The sequence below is a fragment of the Diaporthe batatas genome, assembly GCF_019321695.1.
Source record: "Diaporthe batatas strain CRI 302-4 chromosome Unknown Contig00008, whole genome shotgun sequence".
Lineage (NCBI taxonomy): Eukaryota > Fungi > Ascomycota > Sordariomycetes > Diaporthales > Diaporthaceae > Diaporthe > Diaporthe batatas.
The window spans coordinates 1,036,842-1,064,219 of record NW_025408555.1 but is presented as its reverse complement, the minus strand read 5'-3'; the positions used below and the strand labels follow the sequence as shown (position 1 = coordinate 1,064,219).

Sequence of the window (27,378 nt, the reverse complement as noted above, 5' to 3'; positions counted from 1 at the left end):
TAACTTTTATTATAATATATAATATAATATTAATTTATATTAAAAATTTATTTTATAAATAAAAATATTACTTTATACTTAAAGATTTTAATTATATTAATATCTTTAAAATAACTTTAAAAGATATTTTTAAAATAATAAAGTAAATTTAACTATATTAAAAATAAAATAAAATAATCCTTTATAAACTTATAAATATTTATAAATAATATATTATTAAATATTTAAGTTATAAACTAAAGACTATATTTAATATTTAAAAGAAATATATAATATTTATTAAAAAACTATTAATAAATAAAGCCTTTTATAATATAAATAATTTAAATACTTTAAATTTAAAGTATTAAAATATTTAATAAATACTTCTTAAAGGGTATAAATTTATAAACTAATAATAGTTAAATATAAAATATATACTTTAATTAAAATTATAAAGTAAGTTTATTATTTATTAAAAGAGATTTTAAATAAAAATAAAAAATAATATTAAATTTTATAACTATAAGTTAAAAATTTATAATTATAATTATAATTATTATTTATATATAGAGTTTTAGATATATATAAAACTATTATATAATAAATTAAAATAATAAAATAATATTTAAAATATTTAAATCTTTTTTAAAATAATAAAATTTTAATATAATATAAAAATTAAAATTATTAAATATAATAATAAAATATTTAATTAAAAATAAAATATTAAAAACTATTTTAAATTAAAATATATTAAAATTAAGCCTTTTATATTTAATATATAAATATAAAATAGTAAAGTAAAGTATTTAAAAGGTATAATTAAATAGAAAATATAGACTTTATAAATAAATTTAAAACTCTTAACTTCCTTTTAATTAAAAATTAAATAAATAACTATTTATTTTAATAATTAAATACTATTTTATAATTTAAATTAATAAATATTATATTATTAATTCTTCTTTATTATTATTAAAAGATAAGGAATTTTAAAACTAAATTTAAGATTTAATTAGATTTACTTAAAAGTATTTAACTATAAAGCCTATATAATAACTATAAATACTTAACTTAAAAAATATTAATATTTAAAATTATAAATTTAAATTAACTATTTTATAGGATATTAATTATTAAATATTTATTAGATATAAATTTCTTTTATTAAAAATAGTTAATATATAAAATATAATCTTTAATAAATATTAAGTATTTAATAGTAATTAAAAGGTTTTACTAATAAGCTTTTATTATAAATATTAAATAACTAATAAAGTAAATAAAAAAATATACTTTTAAATAATAATAAAATACTAAAATTAAAAAAGGATTTTCTTAAAATTAAAAGTCTAGAAAAACTTAATAAAAGGATTTAAAAAAATATAAAGGAAATAAAAATATATAACTTAAAGTAAACTAATAAAATAACCTTTATATAAATACTAAATTTATATTACTTTCTATATTATTTTAATTATTATTATTAATACGTTTAATATATATTATATAAATATAATTAAATAAAAGAAATTCTAGTAATTATTAAATTTTAATAAATTTACTATAATAAGCTATATTTATAATTAAAATAAAAATAGTATTTATAATAAAGTTAAATAATAATATTTTAATAAAATTTAAATTAAAAATATTTATATTAAAGAGTAAAAATATTAAAAAATAACTTTTAAAACTATTAAAATAATATAAAAACTTAATAAACTATTTATTTAATAGTTTATTTAAATAAATTAAAATTAACTATTTATAAAGTTATATTAAAATGAAATTCTAAATTAAACTTTAAAAGAAGAATACCTATATAATAGGAAAGTAAATCCTAAACTATATATGTTATATAAACTATAAATCTTATTATTACTATAATAAAAGGAATTTATAAAAATACTTACTAAACTTAAATACTAATAAATACTATATAAACCCTATTATTATAAAAGAATAATATTTTAATTTTCTTTTATATTAATAATATTAATATAATATATTAAAAGAATTAATAAAAATAAGTTAATAAACTTATTTAATAACTTTAAAAAGTATAAAATTAATAAAAGAATTTAATTTAATAGTTCCTAAATATAAAGATTTATAAAAACTATTTAAATTATTAAATCTAATTAGCTAAACTATATATATAAAAATTATTAAAATAATTAATAAAAAAATCTTTTCTATAAAGTTTCTATAATAATTAAAAATTAAAACTATAAATTAATATTATAAAACCTATTAAAATTAATTTATATTAATAAAAATTAAATCTATACTATTTATTATAATATCTATAAAATTAAATATTATATTTACTATATTAAAGTTTATATAATTCCTTATAAATTTAAGTTAAAAACATTAAAATATTATAAATTAAGTATTCTTTTATCTTAAAAATATTAAATATTTTACTCTTTACTTTATAAATATAAATAAATTTATAATAATAAGTAACTCTTTTATTAATAATATTATAAATTAAAAAAGTTCTTAAATATTTATAATAAAGTTATTTAAAGAAATAATTAAATAAAGAGTTAATAAATAAAATATAATTATAATATTAATAACTAAAATAGAACTCCTTACCTTAATATAAATAGTAAAAGAAATATTATTTATAAGTAGACTTTTATAAAGTTATTAATAAACTTAAATAAAAGAAAATTAGAATTAAATATAATAATATATAAATTATAAACCTAATAAATTTTAAAATTATTTAACTTAAAATAAAATTATAATATATAAATATTTATAATTATTAATTATAATAAAAGATTTAAAATAATATTATTAATATAGAATATACTTTATTAATATAGATAATAATAAATAAATTAATTAAAATATTACTAACTAGAAAATAGAATAAATTTCTTTAATAATTAAGTTTAAAAGATATTAATAATTAATAAAAAACTAAAACCTATTAAAAATCTTATAAAACATAAATAAAAGTAATAAAGAAGATTTAAACTCTAATCTATTATAATATACTAATTTAAAGAGGTATATTAAATATAAAGACTAAAATTTACTATAAAAGTATAGTAAATAACTAATTTATAATAAATTTATTATTAAATAATAGTTTACTATAAGTTTATAATAAATTTATAGACCGCTATAATAAATATCTAAGATATCCACTCTTTAGTATAATAAAACTAACCCTTATAATATAGAGAGTCTATAAAATAAAATAAGTAATATAATATTATTAAAAACTATAATTTTACTATTAAATTACCTATAATGTGGTATTAAATCTAATAAATATACTTAAATAAAAGAAGCTTAATAGAGAATTAAAGAGGAATCTTTTTTAAAAAAGAAGTCTTTTAAATAAGTTTATTTTTAATCCTATAACCCTCTTTTTTAATAATTATTTCTAACCTTTAAAGTTTATTTAAATTCTTAAAAATTTTATTTATATTTAATTATTTATATTATTTTAACTATTAGATAGAAATAAATATTTTAATAATAACTTTAAGTAGTAAAAAAGGGCTTTAAAGTAAGGAAATAACTTAGAAGCCCTAGATCCTTATAGTAACCCTCTTAAGTACGCACTAAAGCACAGTATAGCTAATATGTAAATTAGATTATTTAAAGTTTGTTTTCTTCTTTAATGCACCAAAGCTAAGCTGAAATTATTGTTATATATAGTGTTGATATCACTCAGAACTTACAATAGAACGGTGCTGAGTGTGTCGGTAGGCGATATGGTTCGTCGTTTTATTGAGAAGCTCAAAAGTGTTGGGGCGAATTACCACTCCCTTCTAAGGAACAACGAGCGGAGTCATCACCGCAAGATGGCCATAATGCTCTGGTTCGCCCACACGCAACTTCTCCATCTGCTGGAAACTCTCGTGAGAGCAAGGCGTTCATACCAAAACCTGCGACGCGATGCTCTGGAAGCGCGCAACGCACGGCTGCTACCCGGTGTTATGGATGAAATCATCACAGATGCATACCTGCATCGCCACATCCAGAATAAGGTGACCGATTCCAACGCCATACTCGAATCTTTGCTTCAAACAGCTAGCGATACAACTAGTATCCGAGATCAAGACGAAGACTTCAGGAAGATTGTTGCGGGCGTCAAAGGCCTGGCCTCCGACCTCAGGCGACTGGCGGACGACATACCCAGATCTCTGGAGCACGACCTAAAGCTCCTAGAGGCTCGTCAAAGTGTGGAGGACTCGAAAAACCAGTGGATACTGGCGACATTAGCAGCTGTATTCCTGCCTCTTAGCCTTGCTACTAGCCTGCTTAGCATGCAAACGAGATTCAAAGACCTTGATTATCTCCTCTACGACTTTTGTGGCGTTGTGGTCATTCTTCTTACGCTGGTCGCTCTGATACTTCTTGGGTTACATTTCACGATGTGGTTGATCCAGAAGGCAGAGGATATGGGGCGAAAGGCGGGGAACACAGGGCGGAAGATGTTGAGAACGTTGCCTGTAGCTGTCATGGTTGGAACTTTGGTCTACTTTTGGCCGGTTTTCTTTGCTTTGTTTATTGTTGGCATGCTAAAAGATGTGCGCCTGGGTGGTTTGATCTTTGGCTATGGTTTGGCAGGGCTTATTGGCATTGTCGTGATAATCATGGTACTGTTATTGATCACATTATAACTATAGTTATCAACACCGTATCTTTTTCAAGCGCTGGGTCTTGAGCGTTTGCCACCGCATGAAGGCGCCATGTATGTCCTCGGACGTATACGGAATAGAAGCGAAACCACCTAGGTACACCAGGTACCTACTTAAGTAGGTAGGCAGTCCATCTGATCCCTTCCCTCACGAAAGTGGATTCGTGATCTATTTCCGCCTAGCTGAGTATCCCGTCATGAGGACCGCAATGCAAAATAAAGAACACAAACTTCTCGCTTGATTACTCGTGTTTTTAGGCAATTGAACCCTTCATGAATAAAGGGCGACCCCTGGTGATGGCGAACGCACTAAGACACCATACCCTTGGTGACAAGTCGTACCTCTCGATATGGTCGCTTGAGTATATGAGATACGACGGAGACAGACTTTCAAATAGAGTGAATAGATACAAATAAAGAAATGATGGATGAATGTTTGAGGTCCCTACTCCAATAGTCGCGTTATACCACTCCCAGGCCCGTGACAAAGATTTGCCAGTCAGGGTGTCACGGTCCCCAGATGCGATATGACAGGTCTACTGTCACTATTTACACCTCTGCGCTATTAGTGCTGAAGGCAAGTGGTGTATAATTGTGGCATATGTTTCACAATTCCGTATGCCATTTGCCATCAAAGACCCCCCCGGAAAGGGCTCTTCCACGATGTAAAACGCGAGAGATATCATCAAAGGACTGTAATTTGCACGATTGAAAATTTGGAATTGCGAGTTAGAAAGCTCCACACTCTTCCAACCAGCACAAACTTATATATTAACTCGCAGAGGCCGTTGACTATGTGTCAGGATGTCGAACTCACTTGCTGCAGTAGTAACACTTCTCCAAGAATCTTCTTATTCCCAGCCGCAGTCTACTGCTTGGAATTACGCCTTAGCCGCACAGATTACGCTACAAAATTTGTACTTAGCACACCCACATACCATAATGAGCTGGTTTGACAACAGCGTTGCCTGCGAAATCGCTTTTTATAAGCGCCTGGCTCTCCTCTCCAGTCTTCTCGGTATTCAGAGAGAACACCATTACAAGATTGAGCGGTCCAGGCTGCCAGATCAGCGGCTTTTGAAAGATCTCCCGGACGAAAGAAGACTCCGAGAGTTCCTGGATCGTTTGGCTGAGATCTGTGCGAGCAGACACGATGGAAATACAGTTACGGCCGTCACGGTCTATCGCCCGGGACCTGATGAGCCCCTGCGATACAAAGTTGCGTCCAACGGCCGACCGGATGATATGAGCGCTGTGGAGTCTCACATTGAATATGTTTTGAGTGCTTTCCAAACCACAGAGACGCCCAGCTGCTTCCCTGGGCGGGAAATCGTTCTGAAAACCTTTCGTGCTGCATCACAACGAATACTGCTGTTCAACTGGGAAAGACTGGAAACGTATTTGAACACGATCTTGACTTGCCTGAAAAAGTTGGAAAGGTTTGAAGAGAATCTGGATGAAACTGGTGTGTGCTCAACTCTTTTGATTTGAATTTTAGACTACGTAGGTACGAATCTGCTAACATTAAAGATACAATGCAAGTCCAGAGGCTTGTTCAAACTTCCAAGAACCTCGTCTTGACTGCAAGTCTGTCGAGACTCCTCAAAACAATTCGGAGATTACGTCCGTCGACACGCCCCTTCAAGCATGGAGGGCTGAGCGATAATACCGCAGTCATTCGCTCAGGCCAATCCCAAAAAGATACAGAGACCAATTGTGAGTTACCAGAAATTCAAAATTATTTCGCCAAGTCGAACTAACGTGAAAGCCAGTCAAGGATCAAATGACATGCTTTCTGGATATTTTAGAGTCGGAGACGGCCACTGGTAGAACTACACTCTTCAGTATCCTGGAAATCCTTGTGGGCAGGGGAAAATTCAAGGAGTTCCGCGGAGAGAAACTGAGCAAGAACCATTATTTTTCAGTCTGTCATAAGATGTGGCATGCTCTCAAGCGTGTTCTATCGTACAATGATGCGATTTTGACTTTCGCTGCCACTGCACGGAGATGGCCTCAACTTTTTCAAAACATCACTGTCGAGATACTTCCAACAGTTGATCCGAAGCCATGCAACTTTGAAGGGTTGATTGGGTTCAACACCGAGAAAGCGTCTCAGGAGCTGGGCCTGGGAGCCTGTGGCATTTCTTCAGAGGAGCAGGCTATCTTGAAGAGAAAACTCAAAAGCTGTCGCAAAGGCCTTCGTAAAAATGAACGCCGGGTTCATGCGGAGGTCCAGCTCTGGAGCTTTATCCAAGAATCAGGGGACAACTTTGTCCCCTTCGCTCCAGCCCAACCACAGGTACTTAGCGCTTCATCGGAGGAAAAAGTGGTGATCGGAGTCAGCAAACCAACGTGTATGCTCTGTCACTGGTTTTTCCAGGAAATGAACGTGCATCAGCTTGTCATACGATCATCATCCATGAATTTCTACCCTAGATGGGCCCTACCAGAGTCTCTGTCGGTTGGAGGAATTCCCCGGCTTTTGTATAATGCGGTGGATGCTGAGTTGTCAAGGGCACTCGAAGGGCAAGAGATCAAACTGAACGAAAACGATACTGAGTCCACGCCAAATAGCGCAGCTTTTCCCATCTCTCCGGCCAATTGTCCTTCTGCATATCACAATCCTCCTACATATGCGACGGTAGTGAAAGGTCAGGGATCCAATATCAGACACGTTGGATAATTCAAAGCATTATGAGAAAGCTGCCTCGGCGGTTAGAGGGGCGACGCCCTTGCAAGATGCCCAGTGCCCTGCTTTCTATCACCAACCCCTGTAAGATCCAAACGAGCACCACTCGATCGCCAGGTGCCAACCACGTGAAAGAAAAGACCCGATTTACCGCCTTAAGAAGGTTGGGTATTTCCTTTTCTAAGCGAAGCAGCTTTTATGTTGACATGTGATACTCGGGGGGTCGGAGTTTCAGCATGTGGGGCCCAGGTCTTGTTTGAGCCATCGGGAGCCGCATTTGTTCTGTCAAAGAGGTAAAAAGAAAGCAAGAAGTGTGTAAATAGCACCTGGGACCCGTATCGGCAACCAGGCCAGGCACAGATGACAGTTTTTTGGATGTGAAGTACAGCGTTCGGCGGCGTTTGGTAGTGGGAGAGGTGACAGCGCGGACATTGAGGAAATTGTTGATTGGATTCTTTTCTGATTGATGTGGTTCTTACTGAATGGATGGATATGTTGCACTCCGTTTCTAAGATGCTGCTTTGCTTTGCTTTGGTTTTCCTTACACGGTGGGTGTGTGGCTTCTTCTTCTTTTCCCCTGGCCCCGTTGACCTTTTCCCTCGCTCTACACTGCCCCTCCCAGCCTTCCTCCCGCCCGTCTCTACCTCTCTCTCTCTGTCTCTCCCTTTTGCTTGGGACGGCGTCGCCTCCATACACGTGTCGGGTACTCATCGCCGGCGGTGGAGACTGAGGACAGCCCTGGAGAACAGAGAGCAGCGGGCCCAGGGTGAGAGAACGACAAGACAACAACAAGCCAAGAGGGAGAGGAAAATAGAGCCAGATTTGTTCCTGTTGCATTGCATGTACATGTATGTATATATATCCATATCCACATTCGCATCCCTTCCCGCCGATACCGCCTGACCGCCCGACCATCGTCCGTTCCAATGCAGTCCTGCCCCGGCCTGCCCTGGCCGGCGAGTTCCCAGCTCGGCCTGGCCATGCTGTCCATCGTTGGTCGTTGTGTCCCCCGTTCGTATCATATTATATATACCGCATGAGCGTCGAATGTTGGAGATGAGATTCGTGATCGCCGTTGCGTCGTCGCAGAAATAGAGACGGGTATAATGGCGCTGATTGGGGACGAATGTGGGACGACCGATCGATCCTTTTGACATTTTTTTGGTTTCTCTCTCTTTGCCCCCCTCCCCTTCTTCCTAAGAAGGGGATGGGGGCGTGGGGGATATCCATATTCCGTACCCGTTTCTATCGAAATCATTTCCATCATGGTAGTAGTAGTAACACATCTTCCTTCCAAAAGCATCATCTCCATTGGTGATGCCATTATCCTAATCCTAGCCTGCCTCCTCCATTGCCCTGTGATTTCTTTCACCAAAAATATAACGGCTGGAGGAAAAAAAGAAAAATTCTACCCGACAACACACACCATCCAGATATCGACCGCTTCGACTTAGTCAGCCAGCTGGCTCAGCACCCGTATGCTGAGGATCATGACCAGCAGGCCGATAGTGACGATGATGAGCAGCGTGAAGGAGAACCAGCCCAGGACCATGGCGCTCGTGCCGACGCCCGACTTGACGCTGCCGTTTGCAAAGTCCTCTGCGATGGTGGACGCGGCGACGGAGGCGGTGTGCTGCCACAGCACCGAGACCAGCACGAAGATGGAGGCGATGAAGATGATGGCGAGGGCCACCTGGGACACGGGCCGGGACGGGAAGGGCTTGACCTCGCGGTCGGAGCCCTCGCTGTCCTCCTCCTCGTGCCAGCCAGGGAAGGTGGCGAGGAGCAGGAAGCAGATGAAGGCGAAGATGATGGCGATGATTCTGGGGAGACATGATTATTAGCTTTATGTTTTCTTTTGTTCCGTTTTTTTACTACAACAAGTCTGGGCGAGGGGCACAGAGGTAGTATAGCAGAACTCACATGAGGTAAGGGAAGACGATCGAGTCCTTGAACTGGCTCGCCAGCCAGATGAGGTTGAGGGGGTCCTGGTCGACGCTCACCTCCTGGGCGAGGGAGGTGGCGTTGTTGGAGCACAGCCAGGAGCCGCCGTCCGGGTTGATGCAGATGCCAAAGTAGCCGACGCGGGCCTGCAGGTGGGCGTCGCCGGCGAGCGAGTGGATGTTGCTGAAGGCGGCGTAGTTGACCTGCGAGGTGTCCGGGTGTGGGGTGTAGTCGTCGTAGTAGAGCGATATCAGGAAGATGTCTGGGATGAGCGGGCTCGATGACGAGCAGCCTGCGAGGAGGAGGGCTGTCGGAGGAGGCACATTGTTAGCTTGGTCCAGTCCAGTCGGGAGGTGTATGTCTCGCACGCGCACACGTGGAGCCCGTTGTGGAGACGCCTCGGGAGGTCACTTACATAGCAGGATAATTGCTATCGCTATTAATATCATCAACACATGGTGGTAGCCGAGGAATGGTACGAATCCTGGAGAAGCGTTCTGGTTAGCCTGCGCCTGTCCGTCGTCAAACTGCTTCCCATGTGGCATCCGAGACAAGCTAGGGGAGAGGCTGGAATGTTGTTGTTGTTGTTGTTGCTGCCCAGGTCGGGGCTGGAAATGGGAAGGGAAACGTACGGTACCACCCTACTCTGAACCTCTCGTTCGCCATGTTGCCGTCGCCGACCTGTGACCTCCTCCGCTGGTGACCCCTATGCCGACCTCTCCGTGCAGAGCCGGAGGGACGTCGAGGGCGCCCTGGCGGGCCAGTTGGCAGACGGTGCGATCAGGGCCGTGGGGGACTGTGGTGGTGTGCTTCTCGCTGCGTGTCGAGGATCCGCTCTGGGGCCTGGCGAAGGCCTGCGCTGGAATGTACGAGGACGGCTCGGGGTGGTGGTGGTGGTTGGTGGGCAGACTGGAATGCTTGGAGTTCCAGATATGCCACAGACAGACACACACACAGACGCGCTACTTTGATGTGGGTAAGGTGAGCAGAGAGAAGACGGAAGATAAGATGGAGACGGCAGTGAGACTACAGCTGCGGGTGGAATGCAAGTGGAAAAGTGTATTGGTATGTGGTTGTCATGGAGAGGAGAGGGAAAGTAAAGCGAAGGAGAATGTCAGATGTGAGGGAAAACCAAAGCGTGTTGCAATCCTGGACTGGCGTCGAGTATTGCGATGGCTGGGAAACCACATGCATGCATGCATGTACTCTGTAGCTCCGTACCTAGTTCCGACCCAGCATACGGCAAGGCAGGGCAAGCAAGCCTGCAGGAAGGGGGACAGACAGGCAGACAGGGTAGGGTAAGGGCAGGGCAGGAACCAAGTGGATGCTGCCCTTACGTCTGGACAGACAACAACAGGGCCAAGAGTCCCAATCCCAACCCTGCGCCACCACTTTTTTTCCTTGAATGCAAAGTACGTACCTCTGACGGTCGTCAGTAGCAACAGGCTGACAGGCCAGGCCAGGCCAGGGGTGGTGCTGTTCTATTCTCGAATGATGCCAGCTCCTCTCCGCTGCAGAACCAAGAAAGACGACGAGCATCTCCGGTAAACAAAAATCCGGAGGTTGGGCCAGCAACAGCCCCAGATGGGGACTAGCGCTGGCGGGCACGCCCCACCTTAAAGTGGTTCCTGCATGGGGCTAGCCAGTGACGTAGCCGCGGGACAGCCACTCTCGGCCGGGCATCTGCTTAGCTAACCGACAAAGAGGGAGGCTGGGAGCTGCAGCAGGGAGCAGGGGGCCCTGCGAGCCTCATGCAGCTTGCATCCCTGCGCCCCGCCCCGACTTACATGCACCCCTGTCGCCTCCCCAGCGCTCTCCGTCTCCCCTTTGATTTTGATAATAACCACTCGCTCACTCATATTCCTTCCAGGGTCTGCCCAGAAACGACCAGACACCTGTCCTCGGCGTCTCTGCGTCCAATCCGTTCGCACGCCAGCCATGGACAGCCCTGCCAAGCCGCATCCCAGAGCGAGCAACCTCACCCGGACGCTCGTCGACAGGACCTCGTAACCCACCGATCCGGACCATACCACCGTCACAATGTGGCTGCGTATCATCGGCCTCGTCTCCGGGACAGATTTGCCGTGGTGGAACATCAAAGCCCTACATCTCCTCAAAATTCCCCCTGGCCGAACAGGACCAAGCAGCCCTCTGGTCAGCTACTGCCCGTTCTTTGGGTCGGCTGGCTGGAGGCGTCTTTTGCGAGTGAATCGCGTGAATTGAGGCGTGTTTCTGGCTCGAGCCCTTGCAGCAGACGAGCCTGACTTCCAAATTGACCCAGGCACAGCCAGACAGACTCGGGGCCAGTGATGGCGAGACGGAACATAAAGAGCAGCACTTCGCCGAGGGTCCCGACGAGGCTGACAAGTTCAGGCCCCGAACAACGCTCACTGACTCGATGCGCACGAGATTTTACCCGCCCGGCCGATAAGTGTCAGTATGGCTGAGGATGATCCTGGTGCGAGTAAAGACGACCACATTAGGCGAAACGATTCATTGGTAGGTCAGGCGACCTGCTGATCAAGGTCAGCCTGCTTCGGCCGTGGAATAATCAAGTACGGCAAAAGACTCGAGCCGACTGTTGCCCGATACGCGAGACTAAAACAATCTTTAGTCCTGCTGCCATGTCTATTTCGAATGGCCGAAGCCCGTCAAGACCGAATCAGATCAATGAGCTGGTTCATCACGAAGCCGAGAGGGTCCTCGACATTCCCACCAGAGATTGGCCCAGACTACATTACGACGACGTATGCGAAGCTATCCGTTGAGCCCATCTCGGGTCCTTCGTCGGCTGTTGATCAGCTTGCCCGGTATCCTCTGGAATGCCTGGGGACCAAATACCTCTGCTGGATACACGGTGCTCTCCAGCGGTTTGAGCAAGCATGGGCCGCCCTTCGTGTGTGTAATCAGTTGAAACTTTGACGTCTTCATCCTCAGATACGGACGAGTGGCTCTGCCGGGTTCAAATATCAAAAAGCAAGCAAAGTGTAAAGCAGGTGGTGTTCTTCATAGTGCGAATTACGGTGCCAGGCTCGGAAATTGGGCTTCCTCAAGAGAGCTGCGCAGCGACCGGTTCGTGGCCGCGGAGTTCAAAGGATGTTATAATATGTATTAGTCGTTCGCAGCACTTGAGTCTGCATTAGTTTTCAGAAGCGCGGCTCGCAACAGCAAGCCACAAGGTAGGATTGACTGAGTGCCACGGAGGCGAACATCCGAGATTTTCTCTCGCAAAGTCCCAGAGGATTGTTCGACCAGCATGTCAGCACGATGAGATAGGGCATTGAGAAGCTACGAGGTGCCTTTGACCAGCGTACGTATAGAGGCGGGTGCCCAGGTGTGACAAAATTGGCTCCCGAGGAACTCGGTGACGACTAGAAGACAGCAATGCCTAGGACGAGCAACAGCAACAACACAAAAGTAGACCGGGGTGGTCTGTTTGCCCAAAGCCTGGTCGCACAAGCGCCCACGGTTGCATGGGAAATTGATCTAGACCGGCCTTGTTGGCCTCGTTTCAATGCAACTTCCAAGGGTGCGAATCCAGTGAATGCTCAGCTTCTCGTTGGCCTTAAATCCTTCGGCCATCTGGAGCTTGGGAAATTGAAATGACAATTAGACACGAGAAAGGAGAAGGAAATGCAAGAGCGGGCCCATCAAATGAGGATGGCGATACCCTGACTTAGTTACATAGGTATCGTTTTACGTCGAGGCAGCACCAGTCAACGTGAGTATACATACGCTGGAAAGCGATGGCCTACATGTCGACTCTTTTTGGTAAGACCAGAGAAAAGCACGACTGACTGGTCTTTTGTGGATAAATTCAGACCACCGATTATTGTCACTGGGTGGTTTTGTTGCAAGGTTCTTAATCTGTGTACATCCCGAGGGCGTGCGCGTTCCCTTCATGCAGTGTGAAACGCTCAAAGACTGTTGTAGTTGAACACTTGCAACTCTCTGGTGAGACCTACCCAGCTCCGCATTTAATACGTACTTAAGTATTCTCCTAGTTGACTATTATCAAGTTCAACCAGATTCGCTTCTACTCTACGGTTGGCCTCATCACCGACTGGGAGGTTTGAAGAAGAATAAAGACAATAGATCAAAGGTTGTCGAGAATCTATCCAGATGGAAAGGCTAGGAATATCTTTTTGTTTGGTACATAGTCTTAGAATCATAAGTAAAACACCTGTAAGCTGAGAATAGACCCTGAGGCGTAGCCCATCTGTTGGGATCACCCTAGTTGTATAGTTCATAGACTAACTTCTGACGGCGTAGGAACCGAAAAATAACTAAGACAGCGAGGGCACGCGCCCCCAGTTGCCCGTTGTTAAGCCCACCAAAAGCGTGCCTTGGCTTTCTGTCCTGACTGTGACTTGAAGGCATTATCTTGTGCAATGGCTGCAAGTGACATTTCAATCACGTGCGGAATTGCTCAAGTGGTTCTCACCTGCAACCAAATGGCAATTGAGCCCAATCCGTGGCGACTTATTGGTCATCCTGCACATATTATTCCCGCGTCAGCCGTAGACTTACACTTGGTACACAGCACCTACAAGATCTAGTCCAAGGTGCCATACCGGTACTTCCTAGCACCGCATAAGGTTTGCACAGGTACGCAACAGTTCAATGTTGCTTCATTTCTAAACCTTACTTAGTACACAACGATTACACACTACACCATAATTATATAAGTTTTTAGTATGTATAGTAGCATAAGATTGAGAATCACGAAGAAGTTATAATAAAGAGGCAGTCATGAGAAGAGGCAATTACCTCCTTAGGGTTAAGTACAGCTCCTAACGTCTCAAACTTAAAACTTGAGGTCTATAAATAAACACGAGAACGTCATGAACTCTAATTACTCCTATTTGTCTCAAAATAAGTTCAAAATCAAATCCTTTCAAGCCATACTTCACCCTAAAGCAAACAGACAACCCTTAAACTGAGTCGCCACGTAATCTTTACACCAAAACGTGGCTATCCGTTGCGCATAGGAATAACCGTTGCGTAAACCATTACGCACCTGCACAAGGTTTGTAGGGTGACTCGTGTGCCCACTACGGTATTATCAAAACACGTTGCCATTCTTATTTCTTCCTCATATTGCGGCCGAGGTCTACTAGTTTTACATCTTTCCCGCACGTTATTCCGTCTTTGACCACGTGCAGGATCGTTTACCCCAAGATCCGCGGGAAGAATTGCAATGACCCATCATCGGCGTTCGCATTTGTCTGGAGGCCTTCTCAAAGCAGTGTTCTGCATTTCGACCGTCCTACTAGTCTGGGTATGAACATGCTCGTGACCACCTCGCCCTCTTTGGCCCACAACGGCTGCTAATTACCGGGGCACAGTTTGGGCAGCGGTATATCATTACTGGGCCAGCATTAGCAGTGCCGTCAACACATCAGATCTCTGAAGACGGTTCCACGACTTCCGTCACCGAGGACCCGCCGGCAGCCGCTTCGGAGACCGACCGCCCTCTCATCACCTACGTGTACAGCGAGAGCCAAGAGGCCCGGCGGAACCTGCAATTCTTCATTGACCACGGGCTACACGCAGAAGCCGACTTCCTCTTTATATTCAACGGCGTGACTGACGCCGTGTCGTTAGTCCCCGACACACCGGGGGTCCGGTCAATCCAACGCGATAACAGCTGCTATGACCTCGGCTCGCATGCCGAGGTCCTCCTGAAGGACGACCTGTGGCGGCGATATAACAGGTTCATCCTCATGAACGCCAGCGTACGCGGGCCTTTCATGCCGGCTTGGGCTGATGGACTCTGCTGGACGGAGCGGCTGTTGTCGAGGATAACGCAAGAGGTAAAAGTATGTAGTTGCCTGATCGAAACACCCCCCCCCCCCCTTCCATGATGCCATCCATCTTCGTGCATGCATAAGTCCGAGACAGAGAAGGGAATGTAGCTGCAGCATGGGGCTAAACCGCACGTGCTAATTAAAATCCATCTCTAGCTTGTCGGCATCTCACTAAACTGCTGGCCGACGCCACACGTACAATCGATGGTGTGGGCAACAGACCGCGAGGGCCTCTCCCTGCTCCTCAACCCGCCACCGACGAGCCTGCGGCACGACGACTGGTTGGAGAAGCTCTTCACGCACGCAGATGACTTCCCCCGGCCGGCCGGCTACCAGCCCAGCGGGCCGGGCTGGGCCGAGAAGGGCCTCTCCCAGTGCTTCGCCAGCCGGCAGGACGCCGTGGAGGGCGAGATCTCGGCGACGGGGATCATCCTGGCCGCCGGGAAGAAGGTCGACACGCTGCTTACCATGTACCAGACCTCTGCGGCGGGTCACAACGTCACGTCGTTTTGCGAGCCGCTGGGGGAGTGGGACCCGCAGTCGGAGGGGAACTATGGAGGGGGGAGCATCCACCCCTTCGAGACTATCTTCATCAAGACCAACAGGGGTATTAGTCCCCAGCTCATAGATAGCCTGACGTCTTGGACGGATAAGATGGGCTACTCCAGCTACAGACAATGCTCAATGTAGGACATGCTGTAGAAAATCAGATTCATAGCTTGATAGATGCTGTAAGTGCCTAAGAGAACCCACAATAACAGCGGCCTTTGAGATCTGCTTGAGAAGACAAGACATTCCAGCCTGAATCTGTCCGGGTGATTGACTAAAGGAGCGCAACAATTCCGCATTTCTATTGTTGACACTGTCAACTAGACTGTGCAGAAATGTCATGTCATATCAAAATTAAATTGGTTGACGGTTGACTTTCTTCACCTACGTGTAGAGGGTATGAGTGGCCTCACAAGTAGGACTGTTGAGCGTCCAGCCGTTGATCCGGCTCTATTACAGGGGTTGGCCCTTCTTTAAAGGGAAACCTCACGCATTATTCACGTGGCCCACTTATCATTGCGCTGCCTGCGCTGCCTGGCTGCGCTTGCTAGGGTGCAGATAGCAGGCTGGGCATGGCGCATGTACCAACCGGTGCGTCTCGGTTCATTCCTGGAGGATTCAGTTCATTTTTCTTGAACAGAGCAGTGAAGGCTTTGCCAACTAGCAACCAACTTGAACACCTTGGCTCCCATAGACACATCCGTGATGGCTCCAGAATTCGACATCACCCCTGAGAAGCAGTCGGGCCTGCTGTACTTCTGGAAGCAGCAGATCAGCTACAAGCCCACAGAAGTACATGATGTCGACCTCAAGGGATGCACAGCCATCATCACCGGCTCCAACACTGGAGTCGGCTTCCAAACCTCGCAGCAGCTCCTGAACCTCGGGCTTAGCAGGCTGATCCTCGCCGTCCGGAGCGAGGAGAAGGGCAAGGCCGCCGCCGCCAAGCTTGCCTCTGGCCGCGACTTGGCCGAGGGTGCGATCGAGGTCTGGCTGCTGGACCAGTCCTCATACGAGTCTGTTACTGCCTTCGCCAACAGGGTCAGAGGCCTCGACCGCTTGGATTTCGTAAATCTGAATATTGGCATCGCTCCTACCAAGCGTGAATTCAACAAGCATACCGGCCACGACGAGGTGATCCAGGTCAACTACCTGTCCACCGCCCTGATAGCCATTCTCTTGCTCCCAATCGCCAAGGAGAAGAGGGCAAACCAGCCGCGACCCACCCGTATCACCTTCACATCCTCCGAGGCGGCATGCTGGACCAAGTTCAAGGAAAAGGACGTCAAGGGCGAGCGGCTCCTCAAGGTTCTCGACAGGCAGGATGGCAAGGTAGACATGGCGGACCGCATGTGGCTGTCGAAACTACTCGGGCAATTCTTCATCGCCAGACTCGCAGCAGAGGTCCCCCCATCTGTCGCCTTGATTAATTGCGCCTCTCCAAGCGCGATCCACGACTCCGAGTTCAACCGCGACTTTGACAAGACGGCCGGTGGTGCGGTGTTCAAGATGATCCTGAGATTACTGGCCAACTCCTCGGCCGTGGGGGCGCGAATGATAACCGATGCCATCGTCAAACACGGGGAGGAAACCCATGGGCGGTTCCTTTCATTTCAGAAACTTGTACCGTGAGTGGTCCTCCGTTGCACCTTTTTTCTTTTATTATTCTTGCGAGGTTTACCAGCTGACAAGAAAACGTGATGTAGAATGGCTCCTATCGTCTACACCGAGGAAGGGCGCCAGATCTCTGAGCAACTGTGGGAAGATACGTTGGCCGAACTTTCGTTCGCCAATGTTTCAGGCATTCTCGAGGATTTGAGACACTGATGAGTGTGCGGAGCGAAAAGAGGTCTCAGTACCCTTGCCACAACCCTGGGAAGTATTGCGGACGTCAATTGGATTCTACATTCTCATTGACCTGGTACCCGCCTACATAATGTATAGTACAAACATATAGTAGTTTCTTTCATTATCTACATACATATGAGAGACCGGTTGCATAAAATGGGTTCTCCAACCGCGCTACGGCTGGGTATATGTATCTTTTGTGCTAACTCATGGTTTCAAGCTCATTCTTTCCCTACGATTCAGAAGGGATATTCGTCAGGCAAAAAACAGATAGTAGTATAGGGCAACAAGTTACTCTGCTGGCCTCCGTGATTTGGCGGACAACTGTGGCTGTTAGAGCATGTTTCGCAGATTCTTGCTTGAGAACCTATGCAACCAAACTATTTTCCTCTACCGTAGATAGGCGTTGAGCCGACTGAACTGTCTCGGATTTAGCTAGGATATTATGCATACGGTTGTAACCTGTCATCTTAGGTACATCATAACTACTTCTGGGACGATTTGGCTAGTGATAGACCATTATCGATGATTTCAAAGAGGTTATTGGCTACGTCCTCTTCCATATAGGAAAGGATTTTGACTTAGGGGCTGGTCAACGAATTAAGAAGGCTGGCCAGGACTTGAAGGAATTTGAGGGTTCTCATCAATTCCGGCCTTATTTAGGACGGGGTTCTGGGTCTGATTAATCTCACCCCGATTCTCGCAAAACAGCAATCGACTACATGGGCTTGTTTATTAAGTAACGAGCTACTAAACTGTGAAAATGGCATGTGAATGATCACATAATTGATTGAATAACGTGTATATTGTGTTGTATGTGTGATTATTAGTACCATTGGTGGGGTGGTTGGTGGCCGCCAGGAACCGGGCCTCTTACCCACCTTCGTTGCTCCGGAGGCGGTGATCGTGGCGTGTGGTAGCAGCCGTGTAGATTGATCGATTCCGGATGAATAACGAGCTGTCTTTGGAGCGTATTAGAGTCGGAGCGGTGGCTGCTGTGTTTTACTCCAAGTATCACTGAGCGTGCTAGGTAACAATGGGCACAAGAGCGACTCTGGTCTTTGTCGTACATTCATTCCACTTAACCTTCAATGCCGCAACCGGTCCTCCACCTGAAACTTCTCACAAAGGTGCGCCAAATCGCTATTTTTCCCAAGAGGAATTCTGGGTTCTTCAAGTAGATGTGAAAAAGAAACAGTTCGCTTCAAAAGTCAGTTACCCTAGTATTTACGGAGAGGGAGAAAGGAAAAAGCGAAAGCAACTTTGTCACCGGTTGTCTGGTCCAGGAACAACCCCCCCCCCCCTAAAAGAAGAGAACAAAAACATCAAATAAACCATGGCCTCAGCAGAAGAGGTAGCCCGCTACTACCCCCTCCCGACGGACGAGTACCTCCAGACCGAGCTCCAACGCCTGCAGAACGACTTCCAGGCCTTCCAGGACCTGATCGCCAGCACCCGCGGGAGCCAGGGCCGAGACTGCGACTGCCTCGGCCAGGACGACAACATAAGCCAGCCTGAGGATGACGAGCCCTGCCCCATCCACGGCAACAGGATCCAGTCGGCACAAAGCGGCGAGCGGCTGAGCAACGCGGGCCTGCACTCCGCGCTGGACATGCTGACGCGGAGGGCGAACTACATGCTGACCTTGCGGGCGTGTGACTGCGTGGAAGGGGCTGGGACGGCAGCCGAACCTCCTGCTGCTGCGCCAACTAATCCCACGACCACGACCACCGCCAACCCGCCGGCGGAACAAGGATCGGACGTACTGATGAGATCCTCAAGTCTCTCAAGCCTCGCCTCAAGCCCCTCAGATCCGTTCGGGAGCAACGACGACGACAACGGCGGCGACGGCGGCGACGGCGACGCCACACAGCTACCGACGCCGCCACAGAGCGGCGGCCCCACCGCCAACCCGCCGGCGGAACAAGGATCGGACGTGCTGATGAGATCCTCGAGTCTCTCAAGCCTCGGCTCAAGTCTCTCAGATCCGTTCGGGAGCAACGACAACGACGGCGGCGAGGGCGGCCCCGCCACCCAGCTGCCGCCGGTCGACGAGGAGCCGTTTGACTATTCCTCCTATGACATTGACCCTTGGACTCCGCCTCCGCCAGGCGGCGGCGGTGGTGGTGGTGGTGGTGGCGGACGAGGCAATACCGACTCACCTCTCACTCCGGTAGCTGAGTCCTCGCCTCTTACCCCGATATATGGGAACGAGTCGCCGGATGACCCCTTCATCGATAAAGCTTGAGGACGTGCTGCCCTTTTATTGTTGCCCCCCCCCCTCGGTGGGGAGGTGGGAGGTGGAGAAGCGAGCCAGGTTGAGACGGGGAGGTCGTATTTGATGTGTGGAGATATATAGTACAGTTATATGCATTACCGGCTCGCAAACTCATTTACCCATAAACAACACAAAGCTTTCCCATGAACGTGTAAAACACAGGACACCCGGGCGGGGTGGGATTCATCCGGGCGGGCCGGGCCAGTCGTAGGGGCAACTAATTACATGCGAGTATGTAGAACTTCAAGGCTAGCCTCGCAGTCTAGCCCTTTCCACACAGGGGAACGAACAGGCACATGCAAATGTGAGCTCGCGTTCATCAAGCCAGCCAGCCAGGGAGTGTACACCACGAGCACCTCTTCACACAAGCAAGCAAGCAAGGCCAGCAGACACTCTAACACAACAGAAGAGAAAGATGGGATATCGGATATGCATCTACAGCCACACCGTAAAGAACAAAAGAAAGGACAAAAGGAAAAAAAAAAAAAGATGACCGGAGAAGAGAGGAGGGCCGGCCGGCCGTGTCCTGACGCTAAATCATCCAGGGCACACAGACACACAGCACGTCCTTCTCCCATGCACGCACGCACGCAATGACATCGATCCAAGATGAAGCAAGATCAGAGAGAACCAACAACAGATTGAACAAGATATTAACAACCCCAGAAACACAAAACACCCCCAATGCCGCCCGTCTTTCCGGCCCGGCGGGTACCACACAGCAGCAGCCACACCATGCCACACCATGCCACACCATGCCACACCATGCCACACCATGCCACGCCATGCATGCAGATCCATGAGGTTCGCTCACACCCAGCTAGCTTCCAACCCTACACCATACCACAGCCAGCCAGCCAACCTTTATATTTTCAGTACAGCACACCAGAGACCGTCCTCCCGACGGTCTTGAAGCTCTCCGGCCCCGCCGCGCCCGCGCCAGCCGGGGACTGCGAGACCCAGCCCCCAGCCTGCGCATCCCAGACGTCGAACCGGTTCGCCCCGGCCCCGAGGGAGTCGATCCCGATGCCGAAGCCCGTAAAGTAGTACCCCGTGACGACGACGAGGTAGCTCAGCAGCAGGATGGACCCCTTGAAGTAGTTGCTCTTGCCCTCGCCGTACATGTAGCTCAGCAGGAAGACGCACAGGATGACCGTCACCATGTCCCACTGCGGGAAGAGCAGCGAGAAGGTGTACTTGGCCATGTCGAGCGGGAGCTCGCCGTTGGGCAGCGTGACCGTGTACACGGCGCTGAAGAGGACCAGGGCCGGGATCTGGAGGAGGCAGACCTGCAGGGCGTAGGCGGACCCGATCTCCATGGAGAGGGCGATGTTGCCGTTCATGGCGAAGGATATGGCGTTCTGGTGGGGGTCACGGTTAGTAAGACCTGACTGGGGAAAATGTGCTCGGATTTTGCGTCTTTGGAAGAGGAGTGGGGTGACAGGGTGTTCAGGAGTAGATAATTCAACGTGTTCTCAGCAACCGCAGATATGCGTCTGAGTGAGCTGGGTAATAACGCGTAGTGCTCATCATTACGTCCACCAGAAACAAGGGGGTGAAGCGAGCCGGGAGATAAAAACTCACCAAGAATTCCGTGGTATTCGGCACCAACGCAAAGAGCGTGATACCCAGGAACTTCTCGTCAATCGCAAATCCCTCCAGGACCACGTCGACCGTGTCCACAAGAATCTCCGCGATAATCGCATACAGCACAGTCGCGCTCATCAGGATGACGGCAGACTTTGTCCGGCTCCAGTTCGGCGCATCGTGACCTCCGTGGCCGCCCGCGTGGGCCTCAGCACCCACGGGGTCCTCGTGCTCGGGGAAAGTCGCCGTGCGGATGGGAGGCGGCCGGTGCGAGCTCATCGCCGTATCCCTCCCAGAAGAATGGCCCTGTGGCAGGTGAGGCGTCGTAGCAGGGGTGCTTTTAGCAACGCTGCCCCGCGCGTCCCTAGCGGCGGCGGTGGCAGCCGTGCTGGCGATCTCGGCGATCTGCTGCACGAGCTGCGTGTTCTCGGCCTCCGAGAACCCCGGGATGTTCATTGACGAGCTGACGGTGTCGGACCTTGGAGGCGGGATGTGCGGTGTCGTGGCGGTGCCGTTACCGGAAATGCCGGGCTGCAGACCTACCTGCCTAAGGGTCTGGCCCAGAGTTCGCTTGTAAATCTGGCTCTCACGCACGTCCAGACCGCTGGCCTCGCCGATGGATGGGTACCCGCTGCGAGGCGCCGAGCGGCCGCCCATTGCGGTGTGGTGCATCTGTTCCTCGTGCTTCTTCTCATCCTGCTCAGTGTTCCAGATCACCGCGGCGTGAGTGCGTAGTGTAAACCACAGGCCGATGACATAGCTCAAAAACAGCAGTGTGGCTGCCATGTAGCAGTACGGGCGGACCGCCTCGAGATAGAATCGCTCGTCCAGGGCAGGTGTCTGGCTGAAGTAGCAGCGGCGGCAGTCCCTGGCCCCCATGCCGTGCTTGGAATGACCACTGCTGACGCAGTCGACGCAGTTGAGTTCATGTGAGCCGTATATCTGATAGAACAGAGTGGGGCCGAACGCGCCGATCACTGCGAAGAGCAACATTGTCGATGTCACACCGGCCGAACGAGCGTTGAAGCGCTGCGTCTTGCGCTTGATGGCGCCGAAGCACATGGACAAGCCCGGGAGGAACAAGACACCGGCAAATATGGAGCCGACGATACTACCTTCGACAAGCGCACCTTTGCCGTCCTTGAGCGCCACACAGTACAGGAAGACCTCGACGATGGTGGAGAAGAAGGCGTTGATGGCGGCGCCGAATCCCATGGACGACTGTGCTGAGATGGAAGCCACAGCCTGACCGATAAAGTACGCCAGAGGGATGATGGAGAATAATCCCATGATAAAGAGGAAGCCGGGAGAGGTGATGAAGTTGTGGACCCCGAAGACACCCTCCAGCACGGCCCAATCGAGGATAACAAAAAGCACCACGGCCATGAGGTTGATGAGGAAGATGTTGGTGCCATCGACCGTGTACTTCCAGTATTTCAATCCGACAGCCCGATAGGTGCAGACAATAACGGAAGAGTGAGGCGCCGCCGGGATGCGAGCGTAAGAGATGTCGGACTCGAATGACAACGCCAAGGGGTGACGGCGCAGGTGGTCGAAGAGGAGCATGGTAACTTTGCCCATTGGGATCCAGAAGACCAAGAACCAACATATCGCGGACGCGAGGAACAGCGATGGCGTGATGAGGGCGTAGAAGAAGATGAAGAAGATGAGGCGACCAATGTTCCACTGGCCACGACCGAAGAGCCTCCTCTTGATACGGGGCAGGTCATCGTCGCTGCCGTGGCTGTGGTGCCCTCGACCACGTCCCAGCAGGCTGTCGGTCTCGCTGGGCTCGGAATCAATACTCCTTCGGGATCTCCCGACGATAGACCGGGTGTTTCTGTCAGGGCCGAAGAACAGCCTGCCGTATTCGAGATCGCCACTCTGCCATTGTTCATACTCAGAGATACTTCTTCCTTCCCCTTGGTCCTCGTCGATATATGCCTCCTGCTGTTCAAGTCGGATGAACTTGCCAAAGGGATAGAAGAGGTATCCCGCCAATCCCCATAGCACACGTCCATACTCAAGTGCACTAGGGGCGGCAGCGAACAAGAAACACACGACAGCGCCGGCGAAGGCGATCAGGGCCATCCACCAGCCAAAACATAAAGTCCAGACAATGTTGAACAAGAGCAGCCAGTTGCTGACCCTGCCGCCGGGCGAGCTGTGTATGTCCGTCTCTGCGTTCTTCTGGACCGATCTATCCTTCTTGTACAGGGCAGGTTTCCACAGCCTAATACCGAACGGGTGGGTCTCGTTGATGGCGGCCTGCCTGTCCTTGAGCGTGAAGCTCTCGGCGTCGCTGATGTCACCGTCGTCGTCGTCGTCGTCGTCGACAGGCGTATCTTCGTCCATCCCGTCACCGGCTTGCACACTCCCTTCCCCGTCCTCTGCGTCCGGAACATCGTCATTTTGCTCCTCCACGATGACTGGGGTCTTCGGAGGCCCGGCATCCTCGCTGGATCCGGTCGCATCCCGGCTCGACTGTATCCTGCTCAGCTTTGGGGCCTGGGGCTGTCTCCTCCGCACGGATGAGTAGCTCTGTTGAAGCTCGTTCACCTGGTCGGCCTCGATCTCGTCGAGGGCGTCGTCGACGGAGAAGACGCCGCCGCGGTGTGGTGCTTGGGCGTTGGAGGAGGCCCGCCGTGGCAGTGGTGGCTTGCGCGGCTTGGCTCTTCCGCGCTCGTGGGTCGAGGGCGGTACAGGGGAGCGCGAGGGTTGTGACGAGTTGGTCCCTACGCGTTGATGGTGTCGCTCGTTGGAGATGGTGGGCTCGAGATATTGTGACGAGGAGGCGGTGCCTACAGAGGGGCTGCTAGTGCCTGTTGCGGCGGGCGAGGCGAGTCAGCACAGGGCCAACAATGTAGGACGATCGCAGGCGTGCGATCTCGTGAAGCTGGGCAATGCAGCATAGGGAGATATGCACGGGGCACAAGGGCGCCATATGGCGGGAAGTGGCAGGTCACACATACCATAATTTACGGTAGCATCTGGTCTCCTCCGCACAGTATCCGTAGACTGGTAGCTTTCTGAGAAGCCGTCGTCGTCCCGGCCGGTGATAGACTCGTATCTGCTGGCGCTGCGGACGTCTGTGGGCGACGGCGCGATTGAGGAGCGGCGCGATACCTCGCTGGCGTCGTCGGGCTTGTTTTGGTGAGGTTGATCCATCCTGACGGGGTTACTCCGTCCGATGTTCCGAGGAACTTGTCGTAAATTGTACCATATATCACATGCACGTGTACAGCAGCAAGATGTGCGCACTGCCTTGTTGACCTTTGGCGCGGCTCGCCAGGTCGCGTAGTCTCTCGGGCACGATCACGATATCGCTGGAGGTTTGGGCCGAAGTGGGTTGCTCGAGAGGAGGGGGGTATCAAGTTACGAGTACGTACGAGAAAAAAAGATAAACAAGGAACAGGGGCAGAGGAGAGGTGGGCGAAATTGGGTCTCGGGAGGACGAGTTACATGTAGTAGTGGTGATTCTGGGGAGATCGAGGATGGGCGATCATGTGTACTTTGGCCGAGCTGGTGTGGGTCAAGCTGACGGAGAGCACTGAGTAGAGCTCCAGTCTAAAGGCGGGTCCAAGTCATGGCAGTGCCTGCGTGCAACCCCAGGCAAGATGAGACAGGCGTGGTGTGGGAGGAAGGGGAGAAGGAGGAGGAGGAGAAGGAGGAGCAATGATGCGAGCAGTGGTGCGAGCAAGGAAGAGTTCCAAGGCAACAAGCTCGGGGACAGAACAAGCGGTCGCGGGTCGTGGTCGCGGGCTGGCCACGGTATGGATGGATTTCGAGGGAGACGAGGACGAGGGTTTTGGCGATCAGATCGAGGAGCAAGCAAGCAGTGTACTTCTCGGTCAGAAGACTCGCACCCACACTCGGGGCATGCGTGCAGCTGCGGTGCTGCTGTGCTGCGGTGCTGCCGTGGTGAGGGCAACTTTTTTTCTTGGAATTTCGACTTGACTCGAACCAGATGCGAGAAGATCAACACAGAAACATGGGACAAAAAGCCTTGGGCCTTGGGCCGTGGGCTTGGGGATGGGAACCTTTGCAGGAAGGGGCCCAGTAGCCAGTGCCCAGCCAACCAACCAACCGCAGGCTGATCCTTCCACCAGCCCGCCTGTATTATTAGCAAGCAAGCACCCCGGCACCCGGCACCCTAGCTCTCTTGTCCGTGCTCCCAGACGGGACTGTAGTGTAGAGGCTTGGATGCCCAGCGATCAGGAGGGCGGGCGGCACATTTGCCGGGTCCAGGGCTGCAGAAAGGAAACGCACGACCAACAGGCGCAAACGGGCCTGGAGGTGTAAGCCTCGGGCCCGCTGGCGAGGGCAACGCAGGGCTACCAACAGCCCACTGTACCCACTATACATAGACAGCCCCAGGTATTCTGGTACTCTGGTACTCCAACCACTTTTGGTACCTTGGTACTTTGGTGCTTTTCTCTCACTTGAATGTTCCTTTGACGTCGATCAGTTCGATCCAAATAGCAACAAGACCACCACACAAGGGGCGGATAGCAACAGCTGGATTGCTACACGGCACATTCTTGGTCTCTTCTATATCCCCCGTGGGCCCTCGCTTATGCACGAATGCGAGGCAGTGTGACACACCAGACAGGGGGGAGAGGTACTTTCACTCGAAAGTGTCCAACGCGTCACTCTTGAGCAATTATTGCCATAGACGAATTCAACTTCGAATTTAACCTCAACTTCGAGGTGACGGCCTTTGGCCGGGGGACCAGAGGGGCTCCGCCCGGGAGGGTTGGTTACTAGTGGCTGCACGGCCCTTACCAGGGCCGTTCGCTTCGCAACTAGTGCCCTCGAGGAGAGAGAGAGGGAGAGAGAGAGAGTGAAATGGTGGTTTTTGGTGTTTTTTGGTGGTAGAAACGAAGAGAAGAGGAGGAAGTTGAAGTTGAGAGATGGCCCTGGGGGCTTGCCGCCTTGCTCGCTATATAAAGTCCCCAAGCAATCTCTTGGCAATAGCAGAGATTTTTTAGACGCGTCAAGGCTAGTTAATAAATAAAAAAAGCGTTTGAAGGGATGAGAGAGTTGGTGATGGCCCCGAAAAAAAGAGGTATATTCGCCTTCCCGTCTGCCAAGCACGCCCTATACTAGATTTAGGTGGTGTGGTTGCTTAAGGTCTGGGCACGAAGCGGTACGTACTCGAAAACGCACCTGGGGGATTTAGAAGAGACCCACATTCTTTCCGCCGCCGCATTCTGACATGCATGTTTCCAAACATGCAGGGCGTTGTCTTTTGTGCTCCCGCCGATGCTGGCTGACACTTGTTACAGAGCAGAACTGGCAGAACTGGCCCTATCCAGTATGTGCAAATCGCACCCCCAATGCAGTCGTGGGTGCATACTGTGGTAGAACGGCGGGCCACGCGAAGGGGATCGTCATGCCCGATGATGTCGCATTGCATTCTGGACTGGCAAAGTCAGTGCCCATGCAGCTCGTCCCGACTCAGCCCACCACACCATCCGGCCTGCCCAAGAACTGGGGGAGCCACACCATGCGGGAGCCACGAACCGATAGGTATCCGCCGTTCAGTTTATTCAGTAGCTGGCTTGGGCTAGCATCACACTACTCCGTATCTACACAACTACACACTGGCCAGTGGCCACTGGCTCGACTGGTCACATCTCCTCGGTGCATAGATTGGCCCGCAGTGTCCACCCAAATTCCTTGCAGCCGCCTCAACCCTGTGCAGGTCAGAAGTCGAAAGGGCCGGGCGTAACCCAAAGGGTCCACATCTCAGATCATCCACCCAATTCTCTGCCACCCATGTGACATCTGATGCGAGCCTCCTCAGCTGGTGTGGTTGCGCTGCTGCGTCTCTGGTGCGCGTCATGTTTGACCGTTTGGTGTCTGGTGTCTGGTGTCTGGTGTCTGGTGAACTCTTCTGGACACAGTTACGTGCTGCAGTCAAATGCCCTCCCCTGCAAGACTGCTTCCCTGCGATCGTGCTACAGGTACTCGTACTCACTCCGCGGGGACAGGTCTGGCATAACTGAAT

General features: G+C 48.2%; 5 protein-coding genes across 5 annotated transcripts; 3 read left to right on the top strand and 2 right to left on the bottom strand.

The window, feature by feature from the left end:
* Positions 1-8,160: 8,160 nt before the first annotated feature.
* Positions 8,161-10,430, bottom strand: KVR01_007510 (uncharacterized protein). The gene is made up of 4 exons (XM_044792591.1): positions 9,926-10,430; positions 9,709-9,777; positions 9,273-9,600; positions 8,161-9,172 (listed from the first exon to the last, which is right to left on the bottom strand). The coding sequence occupies exons 1-4, from the start codon at positions 9,957-9,959 to the stop codon at positions 8,800-8,802; spliced, it is 804 nt and encodes a 267-aa protein (XP_044643763.1). The 5' UTR covers positions 9,960-10,430; the 3' UTR covers positions 8,161-8,799.
* Positions 10,431-14,582: 4,152 nt separating this feature from the next.
* On the top strand, positions 14,583-15,793 carry KVR01_007374 (uncharacterized protein; the record flags this gene model as incomplete). Its single annotated transcript, XM_044788260.1, has 3 exons — positions 14,583-14,588; positions 14,642-15,115; positions 15,260-15,793. 3 exons carry the CDS (start codon positions 14,583-14,585, stop codon positions 15,791-15,793), a joined length of 1,014 nt encoding a protein of 337 aa, XP_044643627.1.
* A 564-nt stretch (positions 15,794-16,357) lies between these two features.
* On the top strand, positions 16,358-17,479 carry KVR01_007593 (uncharacterized protein; the record flags this gene model as incomplete). Its single annotated transcript, XM_044783847.1, has 2 exons — positions 16,358-17,280; positions 17,359-17,479. The coding sequence occupies 2 exons, from the start codon at positions 16,358-16,360 to the stop codon at positions 17,477-17,479; spliced, it is 1,044 nt and encodes a 347-aa protein (XP_044643846.1).
* Positions 17,480-18,836: 1,357 nt separating this feature from the next.
* On the top strand, positions 18,837-19,748 carry KVR01_007262 (uncharacterized protein; the record flags this gene model as incomplete). The annotated part of the gene is made up of 1 exon (XM_044787008.1): positions 18,837-19,748. The coding sequence occupies one exon, from the start codon at positions 18,837-18,839 to the stop codon at positions 19,746-19,748; it is 912 nt and encodes a 303-aa protein (XP_044643515.1).
* A 211-nt stretch (positions 19,749-19,959) lies between these two features.
* KVR01_007653 (uncharacterized protein) lies at positions 19,960-25,381 on the bottom strand. The gene is made up of 3 exons (XM_044788118.1): positions 24,338-25,381; positions 21,363-24,187; positions 19,960-21,139 (listed from the first exon to the last, which is right to left on the bottom strand). The coding sequence occupies exons 1-3, from the start codon at positions 24,531-24,533 to the stop codon at positions 20,651-20,653; spliced, it is 3,510 nt and encodes a 1,169-aa protein (XP_044643906.1). The 5' UTR covers positions 24,534-25,381; the 3' UTR covers positions 19,960-20,650.
* Positions 25,382-27,378: the final 1,997 nt, after the last annotated feature.

Bases quoted from the DNA above. Each gene is read 5' to 3' on its own strand.
- KVR01_007510 (XM_044792591.1), bottom strand. From the start codon at position 9,959: ATGGCGAACGAGAGGTTCAGAGTAGGGTGGTACC. The intron at 9,778-9,925 runs GTACGTTTCCCT...ACGCTTCTCCAG, and splicing joins GTTCAGAGTAGGGTGGTACC to GATTCGTACCATTCCTCGGC. The intron at 9,173-9,272 runs GTGAGTTCTGCT...ATGTCTCCCCAG, and splicing joins ATCGTCTTCCCTTACCTCAT to AATCATCGCCATCATCTTCG.
- KVR01_007653 (XM_044788118.1), bottom strand. From the start codon at position 24,533: ATGGATCAACCTCACCAAAACAAGCCCGACGACGCCAGCGAGGTATCG. The intron at 24,188-24,337 runs GTATGTGTGACC...CCGCCGCAACAG, and splicing joins AGATGCTACCGTAAATTATG to GCACTAGCAGCCCCTCTGTA. The intron at 21,140-21,362 runs GTGAGTTTTTAT...GACCCCCACCAG, and splicing joins CGAATACCACGGAATTCTTG to AACGCCATATCCTTCGCCAT.